Source organism: Oncorhynchus clarkii, unplaced genomic scaffold (assembly GCF_045791955.1).
Source record: "Oncorhynchus clarkii lewisi isolate Uvic-CL-2024 unplaced genomic scaffold, UVic_Ocla_1.0 unplaced_contig_9596_pilon_pilon, whole genome shotgun sequence".
In the NCBI taxonomy this organism is placed as follows: Eukaryota; Metazoa; Chordata; class Actinopteri; order Salmoniformes; family Salmonidae; genus Oncorhynchus; species Oncorhynchus clarkii.
Window position 1 is genome coordinate 257,501 of NW_027257954.1, and position 13,900 is coordinate 271,400.

At 46.6% G+C, this 13,900-nt stretch overlaps 1 protein-coding gene across 1 annotated transcript in view; it reads right to left on the minus strand.

Moving 5' to 3' along the window:
* The window catches only part of LOC139394234 (collagen alpha-1(XIV) chain-like), a 229,138-nt gene that overhangs the window by 95,905 nt on the left and 119,333 nt on the right, over window positions 1-13,900 (minus strand). Inside the window, exons 24-26 of the mRNA XM_071142256.1 lie at window positions 9,921-10,067; window positions 8,620-8,694; window positions 3,948-4,087 (exon numbers count right to left, since the gene is read on the minus strand). Coding sequence (XP_070998357.1) covers window positions 3,948-4,087; window positions 8,620-8,694; window positions 9,921-10,067 — 362 coding nt within the window. The remainder of the gene's footprint in view (window positions 1-3,947; window positions 4,088-8,619; window positions 8,695-9,920; window positions 10,068-13,900) is intronic.

Consider the following 13,900-nt stretch of genomic DNA (forward strand, 5'->3'; position numbering starts at 1 on the left):
GGAGGTCGTCGCGGTATCTCTGGTCATTCAAACAGCCATCGATAAAATGCAATTGTGTTTGTTGTCCGTAGCTTATGCCTGGCCATACCATTAACCCCACCATCACCATGGGGCACTCTGTTCACAACGTAGACATCAGCAAACCACTCGACCACACGACGCCATACAACGTGGTCTGCGGTTGTGAGGCCGGTTGGATGTACTGCCAAATTCTATAAAATGACATTGGAGGCGGTTTATGGTAGGAAATTAACATTCAATTCTCTGGCAACAGCTCTGGTAGACATTCCTGCAGTCAGCGTGCCAATTGCACGCTCCTTCAAAACTTGAGACATCTGTGGCATTGTCTTGTGTGACAACAATTCACATTTTCGAGTGGCCTTTTATTGTCCCCAGCACAAGGTGCACCTGTGTAATGTTTGTGCTGTCTAATAATCAGCTTCTTGATATGCCACAACTGTCAGGTGGATTGATTATCTTGGCAAAGGTGAAACGCTCACTAACAGTGATGTAAACACATTTGTTCACAACATTTTAGAGAAATAAGCTTTTTGTGCGTATGGAAAATGTCTGGGATCTTTTATTTCAGCTCATGAACCATGGGACCAACACTTTACATGTTGTGTTTATATTTTGGTTCAGTGTAAGTTATACTTATAGAACTTATAGTCGCATACTGAATGCACGCTTTCAATGGCATCTTAGCAACTATTTTGCAACATCTTTGGAACAGATGTCTCTGTTACTCACTCTCCTTATGTCCCCTCAGGAATCTATCCCTGTCCCTCCTCTTCCCTTCTCACTCTCCTTATGTCTCCTCAGGAATCTATCCATGTCCCTCTTCCCTCAATGTCTCGCTTCCCTTCTCACTCTCCTTATGTCTCCTCAGGAATCTATCCCTGTCCCTCCTCTTCCCTTCTCACTCTCCTTATGTCCCCTCAGGAATCTATCCCTGTCCCTCCTCTTCCCTCAATGTCTCGCTTCCCTTCTCACTGTCCTTATGTCCCCTCAGGAATCTATCCCTGTCCCTCCTCTTCCCTTCTCACTCTCCTTATGTCTCCTCAGGAATCTATCCATGTCCCTCCTCTTCCCTCAATGTCTCGCTTCCCTTCTCACTCTCCTTATGTCTCCTCAGGAATCTATCCCTGTCCCTCCTCTTCCCTTCTCACTCTCCTTATGTCCCCTCAGGAATCTATCCCTGTCCCTCCTCTTCCCTTCTCACTCTCCTTATGTCTCCTCAGGAATCTATCCCTGTCCCTCCTCTTCCCTTCTCACTCTCCTTATGTCTCCTCAGGAATCTATCCCTGTCCTTCCTCTTCCCTCAATGTCTCGCTTCCCTTCTCACTCTCCTTATGTCCCCTCAAGAATCTATCCCTGTCCCTCCTCTTTCCTTCTCACTCTCCTTATGTCCCCTCAGGAATCTGTCTCTGTCCCTCCTCTTCCCTTCTCACTCTCCTTATGTCCCCTCAGGAATCTATCCCTGTCCTTCCTCTTCCCTCAATGTCTCGCTTCCCTTCTCACTCTCCTTATGTCCCCTCAGGAATATATCCCTGTCCCTCCTCTTCCCTTCTCACTCTCCTTATGTCCCCTCAGGAATCTATCCCTGTCCCTCCTCTTCCCTCAATGTCTCGCTTCCCTTCTCACTCTCCTTATGTCCCCTCAGGAATCTATCCCTGTCCCTCCTCTTCCCTTCTCACTCTCCTTATGTCCCCTCAGGAATCTATCCCTGTCCCTCCTCTTCCCTCAATGTCTCGCTTCCCTTCTCACTGTCCTTATGTCCCCTCAGGAATCTATCCCTGTCCCTCCTCTTCCCTTCTCACTCTCCTTATGTCCCCTCAGGAATCTATCCCTGTCCCTCCTCTTCCCTCAATGTCTCGCTTCCCTTCTCACTGTCCTTATGTCCCCTCAGGAATCTATCCCTGTCCCTCCTCTTCCCTTCTCACTCTCCTTATGTCCCCTCGGGAATCTATCCCTGTCCTTCCTCTTCCCTCAATGTCTCGCTTCCCTTCTCACTCTCCTTATGTCCCCTCAGGAATCTATCCCTGTCCCTCCTCTTCCCTTCTCACTCTCCTTATGTCCCCTCAGGAATCTATCCCTGTCCCTCCTCTTCCCTTCTCACTCTCCTTATGTCTCCTCAGGAATCTATCCCTGTCCCTCCTCTTCCCTCAATGTCTCGCTTCCCTTCTCACTCTCCTTATGTCCCCTCAGGAATCTATCCCTGTCCCTCCTATTCCCTTCTCACTCTCCTTATGTCCCCTCAGGAATCTATCCCTGTCCCTCCTCTTCCCTCAATGTCCCGCTTCCCTTCTCACTGTCCTTATGTCTCCTCAGGAATCTATCCCTGTCCCTCCTCTTCCCTCAATGTCCCGCTTCCCTTCTCACTGTCCTTTTATCTCCTCAGGAATCTATCCCTGTCCCTCCTCTTCCCTTCTCACTCTCCTTATGTCTCCTCAGGAATCTATCCCTGTCCCTCCTCTTCCCTCAATGTCTCACTTCCCTTCTCACTCTCCTTATGTCCCCTCAGGAATCTATCCCTGTCCCTCCTCTTCCCTCAATGTCTCGCTTCCCTTCTCACAATCCTTATGTCTGTTTTTCTATTTGTCTGTCTGAGAGCCTAACTACTGTAGCCAGGACCCTCTGCACCTCAGCTCAGATTCCTCCATTACCCATCAGCCCCTAATACAGTAGTAAGGGGATACGGAGGGCTTTAGTAATGCTGCCTTGTGTCAATAACCTACCAGTTCCTCAGTAATGGGCTGTGAACGGTCTGAAAGAGAAGGCTTGATGAAGATCTATGGGCCTCTGTTTATAATGTCTAGACACCAGTCTATTCCAACATAATGGTCTCTCCCTTGAGACCTGGTTTAGATGTGGGTCTGTTTATAATGTCTAGTCACCAGTCTATTCCAATATAATGGTCTCTCCCTTGAGACCTGGTTTAGATTTGGCTCTGTTTAGTGATGTTAGCACAGGCTTTATCTAAACCTAACCTCACCCTGACCTGTGACCCTAACCTCACTCTAACCTGTGACCCTAACCTCACCCGTACCTGTGACCCTAACCTCACCCTGACCTGTGAACCTAACCTCACCCTAACCTGTGACCCTAACCTCACTCTAACTTGTGACCTTAACCTCACCCTAACCTGTGACGCTAAACTCACCCTGACCTGTGACCCTAACCTCACCCTGGCCTGTGGCCCTAACCTCACCCTGACCTGTGGCCCTAACCTCACCCTGACCTGTGGCCCTAACCTCACCCTAACCTGTGACCCTAACCTCACTCTGACCTGTGGCCCTAACCTCACCCTGACCTGTGACCCTAACCTCACCCTGACCTTTGACCCTAACCTCACCCTGACCTTTGACCCTAACCTCACCCTGACCTTTGACCCTAACCTCACTCTAACCTGTGACCCTAACCTAACCCTGGCCTGTGACCCTAACCTCACTCTAACCTGTGACCCTAACCTCACCCTAACCTGTGACCCTAACCTCACTCTAACCTGTGACCCTAACCTCACCCTAACCTGTGACCCTAACCTCACCCTAACCTGTGACCCTAACCTCACTCTAACATGTGACCCTAACCTCACCCTAACCTGTGACCCTAACCTCACCCTGACCTCTGACCCTAACCTCACCCTAACCTGTGACCCTAACCTCACCCTGACCTCTGACCCTAACCTCACCCTAACCTGTGACCCTAACCTCACCCTGACCTGTGACCCTAACCTCACTCTAACCTGTGTGTACTGGACTAGACCAGCCACTCATAGGACATGTTGCTTTCTCAAACATCAGTGGCTGAGATGGATGAGATCAGGTTACTGTAAGACAATGTTCCCCTTCAACAGCATTGGGTTATATTTACTTTATTCATTATTTCCGTGAGATATTGGCTGAATGCATAACTCTATAATATGGAGGTGTTGTCATTGGTCTGACCTGTGTGCCGTCAGGACCAATCAGATCCAGAGCTCCCATCGTACTGTACAGGAAGCGGATAATCTTCTGGAAGTTGTCGTCTCCGATGCTCCAAGACCCGTCCACCAAGAAGACCAGGTCAGCTTTGGCTGCCTTACAGACTGGGGGGAGGCAGGCAGGCAGGGAGGGAGGGAGGCAGGGAGGGAGGCAGGCAGGCAGGCAGGCAGGCAGGCAGGCAGGCAGGCAGGCGAGAGGCAGGGAGGGAGAGAGGCAGGGAGGGAGAGAGGCAGGGAGGGAAGGAGGCAGGGAGGGAAGGAGGCCGGGAGGGAGGGAGACAGGGAGGGAAGGAGGCAGGGAAGGAAGGAGGCAGGGAGGGAAGGAGGCAGGGAGGGAGAGAGGCAGGGAGGGAAGGAAGAAATTAGATATGGAACTAGGTTAGAGAGGAATTCCAAACACAGAGACAGAAGCCTCAACCCTTCATTCTCATTACAACAGGCCAGCTGGTAAGCCTTATATTGTCAGTCTCATTACAACAGGCCAGCTGGTAAGCCTCATATTGTCAGTCTCATTACAACAGGCCAGCTGGTAAGCCTCATATTGTCAGTCTCATTACAACAGGCCAGCTGGTAAGCCTCATATTGTCAGTCTCATTACAATAGGCCAGCTGGTAAGCCTCATATTGTCAGCCTCATTACAACAGGCCAGCTGGTAAGCCTCATATTGTCAGCCTCATTACAACAGGCCAGCTGGTAAGCTACATATCTTCAGCCTCATTACAACAGGCCAGCTGGTAAGCCTCAACCCTTCAGTCTCATTACAACAGGCCAGCTGGTAAGCCTCATATCTTCAGTCTCATTACAACAGGCCAGCTGGTAAGCCTCAACCCTTCAGTCTCATTACAACAGGCCAGCTGGTAAGCCTTGTATTTTCAGTCTCATTACAACAGGCCAGCTGGTAAGCCTCATATCTTCAGCCTCATTACAACAGGCCAGCTGGTAAGCCTCATATCTTCAGTCTCATTACAACAGGCCAGCTGGTAAGCCTCATATCTTCAGTCTCATTACAACAGGCCAGCTGGTAAGCCTCATATCTTCAGCCTCATTACAACAGGCCAGCTGGTAAGCCTCATATCTTCAGTCTCATTACAACAGGCCAGCTGGTAAGCCTCATATCTTCAGTCTCATTACAACAGGCCAGCTGGTAAGCCTTGTATCTTCAGTCTCATTACAACAGGCCAGCTGGTAAGCCTCATATCTTCAGCCTCATTACAACAGGCCAGCTGGTAAGCCTCATATCTTCAGTCTCATTATAACAGGCCAGTTGTTGGAGAGTGGGGATGACTATCTAACTATCTGTCTCCTCCAGAAGCGTTATCTACTTCCTACTACACAGAGACAGATAAGATCTTCCTTCGTGCTAATTAAAGGTCCAGGGCAGCCATCTTTATCTCAATATATCTGTCTGAGTGGGGAGAGGAAAACTGAAAACTACAGTAGCTGTTATTGGCAGAGAGGTTTGGAACACTCTTTCTCATTGGTCTATTAACGATGTCACCAGGCAGGCCAAAACTCCATCCCACCAAAACAGACTGTCTGTTCAAACAGCTCTTACACTAAACATGGCTTTATCATCATTTTCACAATTTCACAGTATTGTTCCAACCTCATAGAATGGAAATATATATAACAAACTGGAAAATCACATTTTTGACTGCGCTGTGCCTTTAATATTCAGTTACTGTATTCTCCAGTCATATACAGACTTCAATCAAACTGGGAGCAGATTGGTCTCTCAGAATGTGAGGAACGACTAGAGCTGGCCGGTCTCTCAGAATGTGAGGAACGCCTAGAGCTGGCCGGTCTCTCAGAATGTGAGGAACAGCTAGAGCTGGCAGGTCTCTCAGAATGTAAGGAACGGCTAGAGTTGGCCGGTCTCTCAGAATGTGAGGAACAGTTAGAGCTGGCCGGTCTCTCAGAATGTAAGGAACGGCTAGAGTTGGCCGGTCTCTCAGAATGTGAGGAACAGCTAGAGCTGGCCGGTCTCTCAGAATGTAAGGAACGGCTAGAGCTGGCCGGTCTCTCAGAATGTAAGGAACGGCTAGAGCTGGCCGGTCTCTCAGAATGTAAGGAACGGCTAGAGTTGGCCGGTCTCTCAGAATGTAAGGAACGGCTAGAGTTGGCCGGTCTCTCAGAATGTAAGGAACAGCTAGAGCTGGCCGGTCTCTCAGAATGTAAGGAACGGCTAGAGCTGGCCGGTCTCTCAGAATGTAAGGAACGGCTAGAGTTGGCCGGTCTCTCAGAATGTGAGGAACAGCTAGAGCTGGCCGGTCTCTCAGAATGTGAGGAACGACTAGAGCTGGCCGGTCTCTCAGAATATGAGGAACGGCTAGAGCTGGCCAGTCTCTCAGAATGTGAGGAACGGTTAGAGCTGGCCCGTCTCTCAGAATGTGAGGAACGACTAGAGCTGGCCGGTATCTCAGAATGTGAGGAACGGCTAGAGCTGGTCGGTATCTCAGAATGTGAGGAACGACTAGAGCTGGCCGGTCTCTCAGAATGTGAGGAACGGCTAGAGCTGGTCGGTCTCTCAGAATGTGAGGAACGGCTACAGCTGGCCGGTCTCTCAGAATGTGAGGAACGACTAGGGCTGGCCGGTCTCTCAGAATGTGAGGAACGACTAGGGCTGGCCGGTCTCTCAGAATGTGAGGAACGACTAGAGCTGGCCGGTCTCTCAGAATGTGAGGAACGACTAGAGCTGGCCGGTCTCTCAGAATGTGAGGAACGGCTAGAGCTGGCCGGTCTCTCAGAATGTAAGGAACGGCTAGAGCTGGCCCGTCTCTCAGAATGTGAGGAATGACTAGAGCTGGCCGGTCTCTCAGAATGTGAGGAACGACTAGAGCTGGCAGGTCTCTCAGAATGTGAGGAACGGCTAGAGCTGGCCGGTCTCTCAGACAGTAAGCTGACTGTGATTTAGCCCGTTCTCCAACGCTAGGAAGAAGTATAGCTTGCCGTTCCTTGGCACAAGAAGGACCATAGCTTGTCGGTGCCTGGTACAAAGAGGGTTGAGAAACACTGGGCTACACTTTAAGGAACAAAGATAGGTCCTTTTTTCTAAGAGTGTAGAGGAATGGCAAGAGAAATGTCTGGCCTGTTTGATCTTTGTTTAAACAAGCCAGAGAGTTAGAATTATAACAAATTGACTGGTACAAACCTCTAGAGGTGGGACAAATGTGTTAAGTCTGAAGTGCTTAGAATTATAGCAGAGTTCTTAGAATGTTGGGAGAGTTCTTAAGGGAAGGTTGTTATGGCAGGGTTCTAATCAAACCAGACAGGAAGTATCGACAGGATGGGAGGAAGGCTTGATACACAGCCAGGCAGCAGTGCACCATGGGGGGATAGAAGTGTGCAAGGCTCTTTCTCAATTTGTCTTTCATCGATTTAATCGATTCCTCCCACGCTCTATCCTCGCCTCATTCACAAAACGCATTGGAGAAGATCCAAGGTCCCGCCCATCGAACCTTCTCCTCCAATGCGATTGAGAAGAAGTTGAGTACTTGTGACTTCTACTATTATTAGGAGCTAGAGATAATATCCAAAATGCAATATTCAACTAATCCCCGCTGTAAAAACGACCTTGAGGACTTTGCTGAGAATACATTGATAAAAGCCCGAAGATGTTTTCAGTCTATTACGGTGCTGTAAAAACCACCTTCTTATTTCTCATTTAATTCAACCTGTGAAGAACTTAATACTTATCACAAATTTGATGATTGCAGTTCACCTATAAATGGACCAGGACGTGAACCCTCAGGGGGCCGTCTGCCTATGGTATTTGGTAGTGTGTATATGAACCCTCAGGGGGCTGTCTGCCTATGGTATTTGGTAGCGTGTATATGTGTTCATATAGAAGGTCAGTAGAGGAGGAAGCAAAGCCTCAGCTAATGTAATAAGTAATGCATGCAGATGCTGTGTAAATATGCACAGACTGGAGCTGCTGCTTGTCTGAGCCGCACTGCAAATGTTTGATAAGATACTGGATAATCCCCAAGAAAGAAGACTTAAAAAGTTGATAAGATACTGGATACCCCTCAAGAAAGAAGACTTAAAAAGTTGATAAGATACTGGATACCCCTCAAGAAATAAGACTAAAAAAAGTTGATAAGATACTGGATACCCCTCAAGAAAGAAGACTTAAAAAGTTGATAAGATACTGGATACCCCTCAAGAAAGAAGACTTAAAAAATGTATAAGATACTGGATACCCCTCAAGAAAGAAAACTTAAAAAGTTGATAAGATACTGGATACCCCTCAAGAAAGAAGACTTAAAAAGTTGATAAGATACTGGATACCCCTCAAGAAAGAAGACTTAAAAAGTTGTATTTACCTCCAAAAACTCTTCCTCAGCTGAATAAATACCACTAATACCGGTACTTCTTTGGAGATTGTATAATGTGGTTTATTTGGTATAAAAGCGAGATACATTTTTATTTATCTGTGGTACCTCACTGTGCTGAAGTAAAGGTGAACTGTCATCAGAGATGTAGTGAGGGTTTGAGAAAGGTCACACTATGGTGGGGACAGCAGGGGAGAGGAAGGTGTGTGTGTGTGTGTGTGTGTGAGTGTGTGTGTGTGTGTGTGTGTGTGTGAGTGTGTGTGTGTGTGTTGCGGACACACAGTGGCAGTTCTTCTCTCTTACCTTCCTTGGCGGGCGGTATGGTCGGTAGGGGGGGTGACGTGGGGGGTGGTGTCGGTGGCTGGGTGGGGGCGGGGACTAGAAAACACAGAGAGACAAGCACATAAATCATCACGGTGCATCCATCATACCTCTCTATCCACACACACACACCTACAGTGGGGCAAAAAAGTATTTGGTCAGCCACCAATTGTGCAAGTTCTCCCACTTAAAAAGATGAGAGAGGCCTGTAATTTTCATCATAGGTACACTTCAACTATGACAGACGAAATGAGGAAAAAAAATCCAGAAAATCACATTGTAGGATTTTTAATGAATTTATTTGCAAATTATGGTGGAAAATAAGTATTTGGTCACCTACAAACAAGCAAGATTTCTGGCTCTCACAGACCTGTAACTTCTTCTTTAAGAGGCTCCTCTGTCCTCCACTCGTTACCTGTATTAATGGCACCTGTTTGAACTTGTTATCAACTTGTTTTTTGCCCCACTGTACCGGTATCCACCTACCTCTCCCATGCTGTCCCCAAACAATGCCTCTCTTTTGGATAAGCCAGGGAGGTTTTTCTGTGGTGAGTGATAGCAGCAGTAGCAGCAGCAGCAGCAGTGTAACCTCCTCCTGGGGGGAGAGCAGCTATCTGTATCCCTGGCAGTGAGTGAGCATCTCCTGTCCCCTAAACAGACCAGTTCTCCCCACCTCATTGCCTTGCCAATGGCCTGCATCATTAGCCTACTATTGTTGCTTCTAAGGGACAGTCGTGCTGTGAGGGACTGACGCCATGTCCTAAATGACACCCTATCCCCGTTGTAAACGTAGGGAACAGGCTACCGTTTGGGATGTGCCCTAAAGGGAGGTGAAATGAGTTGTGGCTGGTGCTCAGCCACACAGGCAGAGAGCAGCTCTGGGGGGAAGGTTTCATTTACCAGACAAAAGGAGAGAAAGCATGCTTTGTCTTCACTGAGCTGAGCTGATCTACAGGCCAGTCAGTCGTAAGCCACAACAGCCATTAAAGGTAATGGGATCAAGGCTGTTATCTGGAGGGGGGGGGGGCTTTTGCATGGCCTGGAGCAACACTGGAATGATCGGTTCTATGGTTTCCCACTGCTTTCAGCCTCACATCGTTGACTCTGCTGTTTCAATGTGTAACATACAGTATGACAGGTCATCTTAATTTCTACTGCCAATACATCCAATCCAATGTTCATAGCTGGTCATTCTGTTCTACTCCCATAAGAGAGATTTTGAGTGAAGTTGACACATACGTGTTGTGTTCGTGATGAGAGTGTTGAGGTCAGTTGGTACCTACGTGTTGTAGTGATGGTGGTGACGGCGGGCCCCTCCATGTCCTGTAGCTGGGTGGAAACGCTGATCTTATACTGGCTGTTAGGGGTCAGATCATAGAAACACTGTCTAGACGCAGAGCCTCCAACACTCACTTCCTGTTTCTGGCCATCTGGAGAGACAACAACAATCAACAACAACAATTAAAAATCAACCTTCACAATCAGAGATGCAACATACTGTTAAATACAGATATGAAGATAATTTATAGAGCACAACATGGTCCTACCAGACTGATTCCTTAGTCTACATGTCAGAGAGGCATGTCTCTTCTTTTAATACATTTCTATCTGAACGTACCACAACCTACTGAACACAACCGTTCAAATAGACTTCTCTGGTAGAACAGAGTTCTATGGAAGAACAGAGTTCTATGGAAGAACAGAGTTCTATGGAAGAACAAGTTCTATGGAAGAACAGAGTTCTATGGAAGAACAGTGTTCTATGGAAGAACAGAGTTCTATGGAATAACAGAGTTCTATGGAATAACAGAGTTATATGGAAGAACAAGTTCTATGGAAGAACAGAGATCTATGGAAGAACAGTGATCTATGGAAGAACAGTGTTCTATGGAAGAACAGAGATCTATGGAAGAACAGAGATCTCTGGAAGAACAGAGTTCTCTGGTAGAACAGTGTTCTATGGAAGAACAGAGATCTATGGAAGAACAGTGTTCTATGGAAGAACAGAGATCTATGGAAGAACAGAGTTCTCTGGTAGAACAGTGTTCTATGGAAGAACAGAGATCTATGGAAGAACAGTGTTCTATGGAAGAACAGAGATCTATGGAAGAACAGAGATCTATGGAAGAACAGAGTTCTATGGAAGAACAGAGATCTATGGAAGAACAGAGATCTATGGAAGAACAGAGTTCTCTGGTAGAACAGTGTTCTATGGAAGAACAGAGTTCTATGGAAGAACAGAGTTCTCTGGTAGAACAGTGTGGGCCTCTAATGTTAGCATCTTTGAAGCCAAAGACAGAGTGAACTGGCACACAAGAGACTAATGGTGTCCATTCATCAACTTCATTATTGCAATTATTTTCCAAAGGTGTCTTCTTGCCATTGTAAATGTAATGGAGACTCTGCCACATCGAATGAAACCTCTTTTTGAAAAACACACACACACACACACACACACACACACACACACACACACACACACACACACACACACACACACACACACACACACACACACACACACACACACACACACACACACACACACACACACACACACACACACACCATTCCTGTGTATTTAACATGATCTGTGGCTCCTGCAGTCAGGTATCCTGGGCCACTGATCTGTACGTGACCCAGTCAGTCAGAATCAGAACAGAGGACAATAGAACTAAAGGTTCTGGAACTCTGCCTTCTAGATGTTCTCTAGCTGCTCCTGCATTCTACATTCTAATTCCTCAAATCTCTCCTTCCAGGGATTTCCTTCCTCTGTCTCTGTCTGTCTGGCAGGGACAGAGGCAGTACTTTATTCTGCAGCTCAAATGGTACCCTATTCCCTACAGAGTGCACTACTTTAGATCAGAGCCCTATGAGCCCTGGTCTCAGCTAGCCGGAGCTGAATGACAAAAAGGATGCACAGATTTGTATTTTCTTTCATTTCGCTAAAACAGGAAGAATTAAAAAATATATATAATAATTTATTTTATAATAATAATAATATATATTTTTTTATATATAAGAATTGTGTTATATTGGAAACAAATCAGGGATAATGTGTCTCTGCATCCCAATTACAGAAGGAGATTTACGAGGATTCTCCTTCACAGTCGAGATGATTTCACGTAATAATGTCCAGGAATAAGGACCACAGAAACACTCATCCAATAATGGGATTAACCAAATATGTACCAGAGTCGTATGACTGCTGATTCCTGAGCTAAACAACTGGATGGGATGTTTTCACTGAAAGACCCTTTTAAAACCCAGCTGTGTGGAAGATGATCAGACATATTGGCTAAAACATCAAAACGCCCTCCAACAAATACCACCCTCCCTATTATACACTAGGTCATTGATTTAACCAGTTATTTTTTGTTGTTGTCCAGTCACATATCTGGACAGAAAATAGAGATTTCCTCAATATTAACCAGTCGTCATGAAGTGTAAAACGGATCATTATTAGATATTTCTTAGCTGAATGTTACAAAGACTGAAGTCTTTAAATTACATTAATTGCTATTAGCTTACTACACTCCTTGTATACTTGAAATAGACTCCAGAGAGAATACGCGCACGCACGCACGCACGCACGCACGCACGCACGCACGCACGCACGCACGCACGCACGCACGCACGCACGCACGCACGCACGCACGCACGCACGCGCACACACACACACACACACACACACACACACACACACACACACACACACACACACACACACACACACACACACACAGTAGAACACAGGGTAGACAACATAATGGTTATTATGCCATGTTGTCACTAACCACACAGAGGTAAACACAACCTGCCATGTTGTCACTAACCACACAGAGGTAAACACAACCTGCCATGCTGTCACTAACCACACAGAGCTGAACCCAACCTGCCATGCTGTCACTAACCACACAGAGCTGAACACAACCTGCCATGCTGTCACTAACCACACAGAGCTGAACCCAACCTGCCATGCTGTCACTAACCACACAGAGCTGAACCCAACCTGCCATGCTGTCACTAACCACACAGAGATGTACACAACCTACCACGCTGTCACTAACCAAACAGCACATTACTACTGTATACCTTCCTAGCAGTCAATCAACTGTGCTCCTATAATATCAGTGAGCTATGAGATAACTAATTCCAGAGAGATCCAGACGGAGCACGTTAAGGCATACGGAAGGAATAGAGGCAGGGTCTGGTTTTAATATTGGAACAGATCTCAAATCTCCTGTGTTTAGAGAGATAAACGGAGAGAGAGAGAGAGGGGGGGGATAAAGACAAAGAGAGAGAAAGGAAGAGAGAGAGAGAGGGGGAGAGAGAGAAAGAGAGAGAGGGGGGAAGAGAGAGAAAGAGAGAGAGAGAGAGGGGGGAAGAGAGAGAGAGAAAGAGAGAGGGGGGGAGAGAGAGAGAAAGAGAGACAGACAGAGAGAGAGAGAGAGGGGGGGAGAGAGACAGAAAGAGGGCGGGGGGGTGAAGGGAGAAAGAGAAAGAGAGAGAAAGTAAGAGCTGAGGATTTGGTGGATTTGAAGATAAGCTCATGTGTGAGGTTTGGGGAGATGGAAATGGGCAATAAAAGAGAAAATATAGAAAGTTCTTTAAGTTTGATGCTAAGAAGTGACATAGCAACACTGTCAGAGGACGGGAGGATCATAACTACTCTAAGAAGTGACATAGCAACACTGTCAGAGCACGGGAAGAACACTACTCTAAGAAGTGACATAGCAACACTGTCAGAGCACGGGAAGAACATAACTACTCTAAGAAGTGACATACAGTGCCTTGCGAAAGTATTCGGCCCCCTTGAACTTTGCGACCTTTTGCCACATTTCAGGCTTCAAACATAAAGATATAAAACTGTATTTTTTTGTGAAGAATCAACAACAAGTGGGACACAATCATGAAGTGGAACGACATTTATTGGATATTTCAAACTTTTTTAACAAATCAAAAACTGAAAAATTGGGCGTGCAAAATTATTCAGCCCCCTTAAGTTAATACTTTGTAGCGCCACCTTTTGCTGCGATTACAGCTGTAAGTCGCTTGGGGTGTGTCTCTATCAGTTTTGCACATCGAGAGACTGAAATGTTTTCCCATTCCTCCTTGCAAAACAGCTCAGTCAACAACACACAGACATTCAGCTATAACATGAAGGAGAAGGCCTAGTCAACAACACACAGACATTCAGCTATAACATGAAGGAGAAGGTCTAGTCAAAAACACACAGACATTCAGCTATAACATGAAGGAG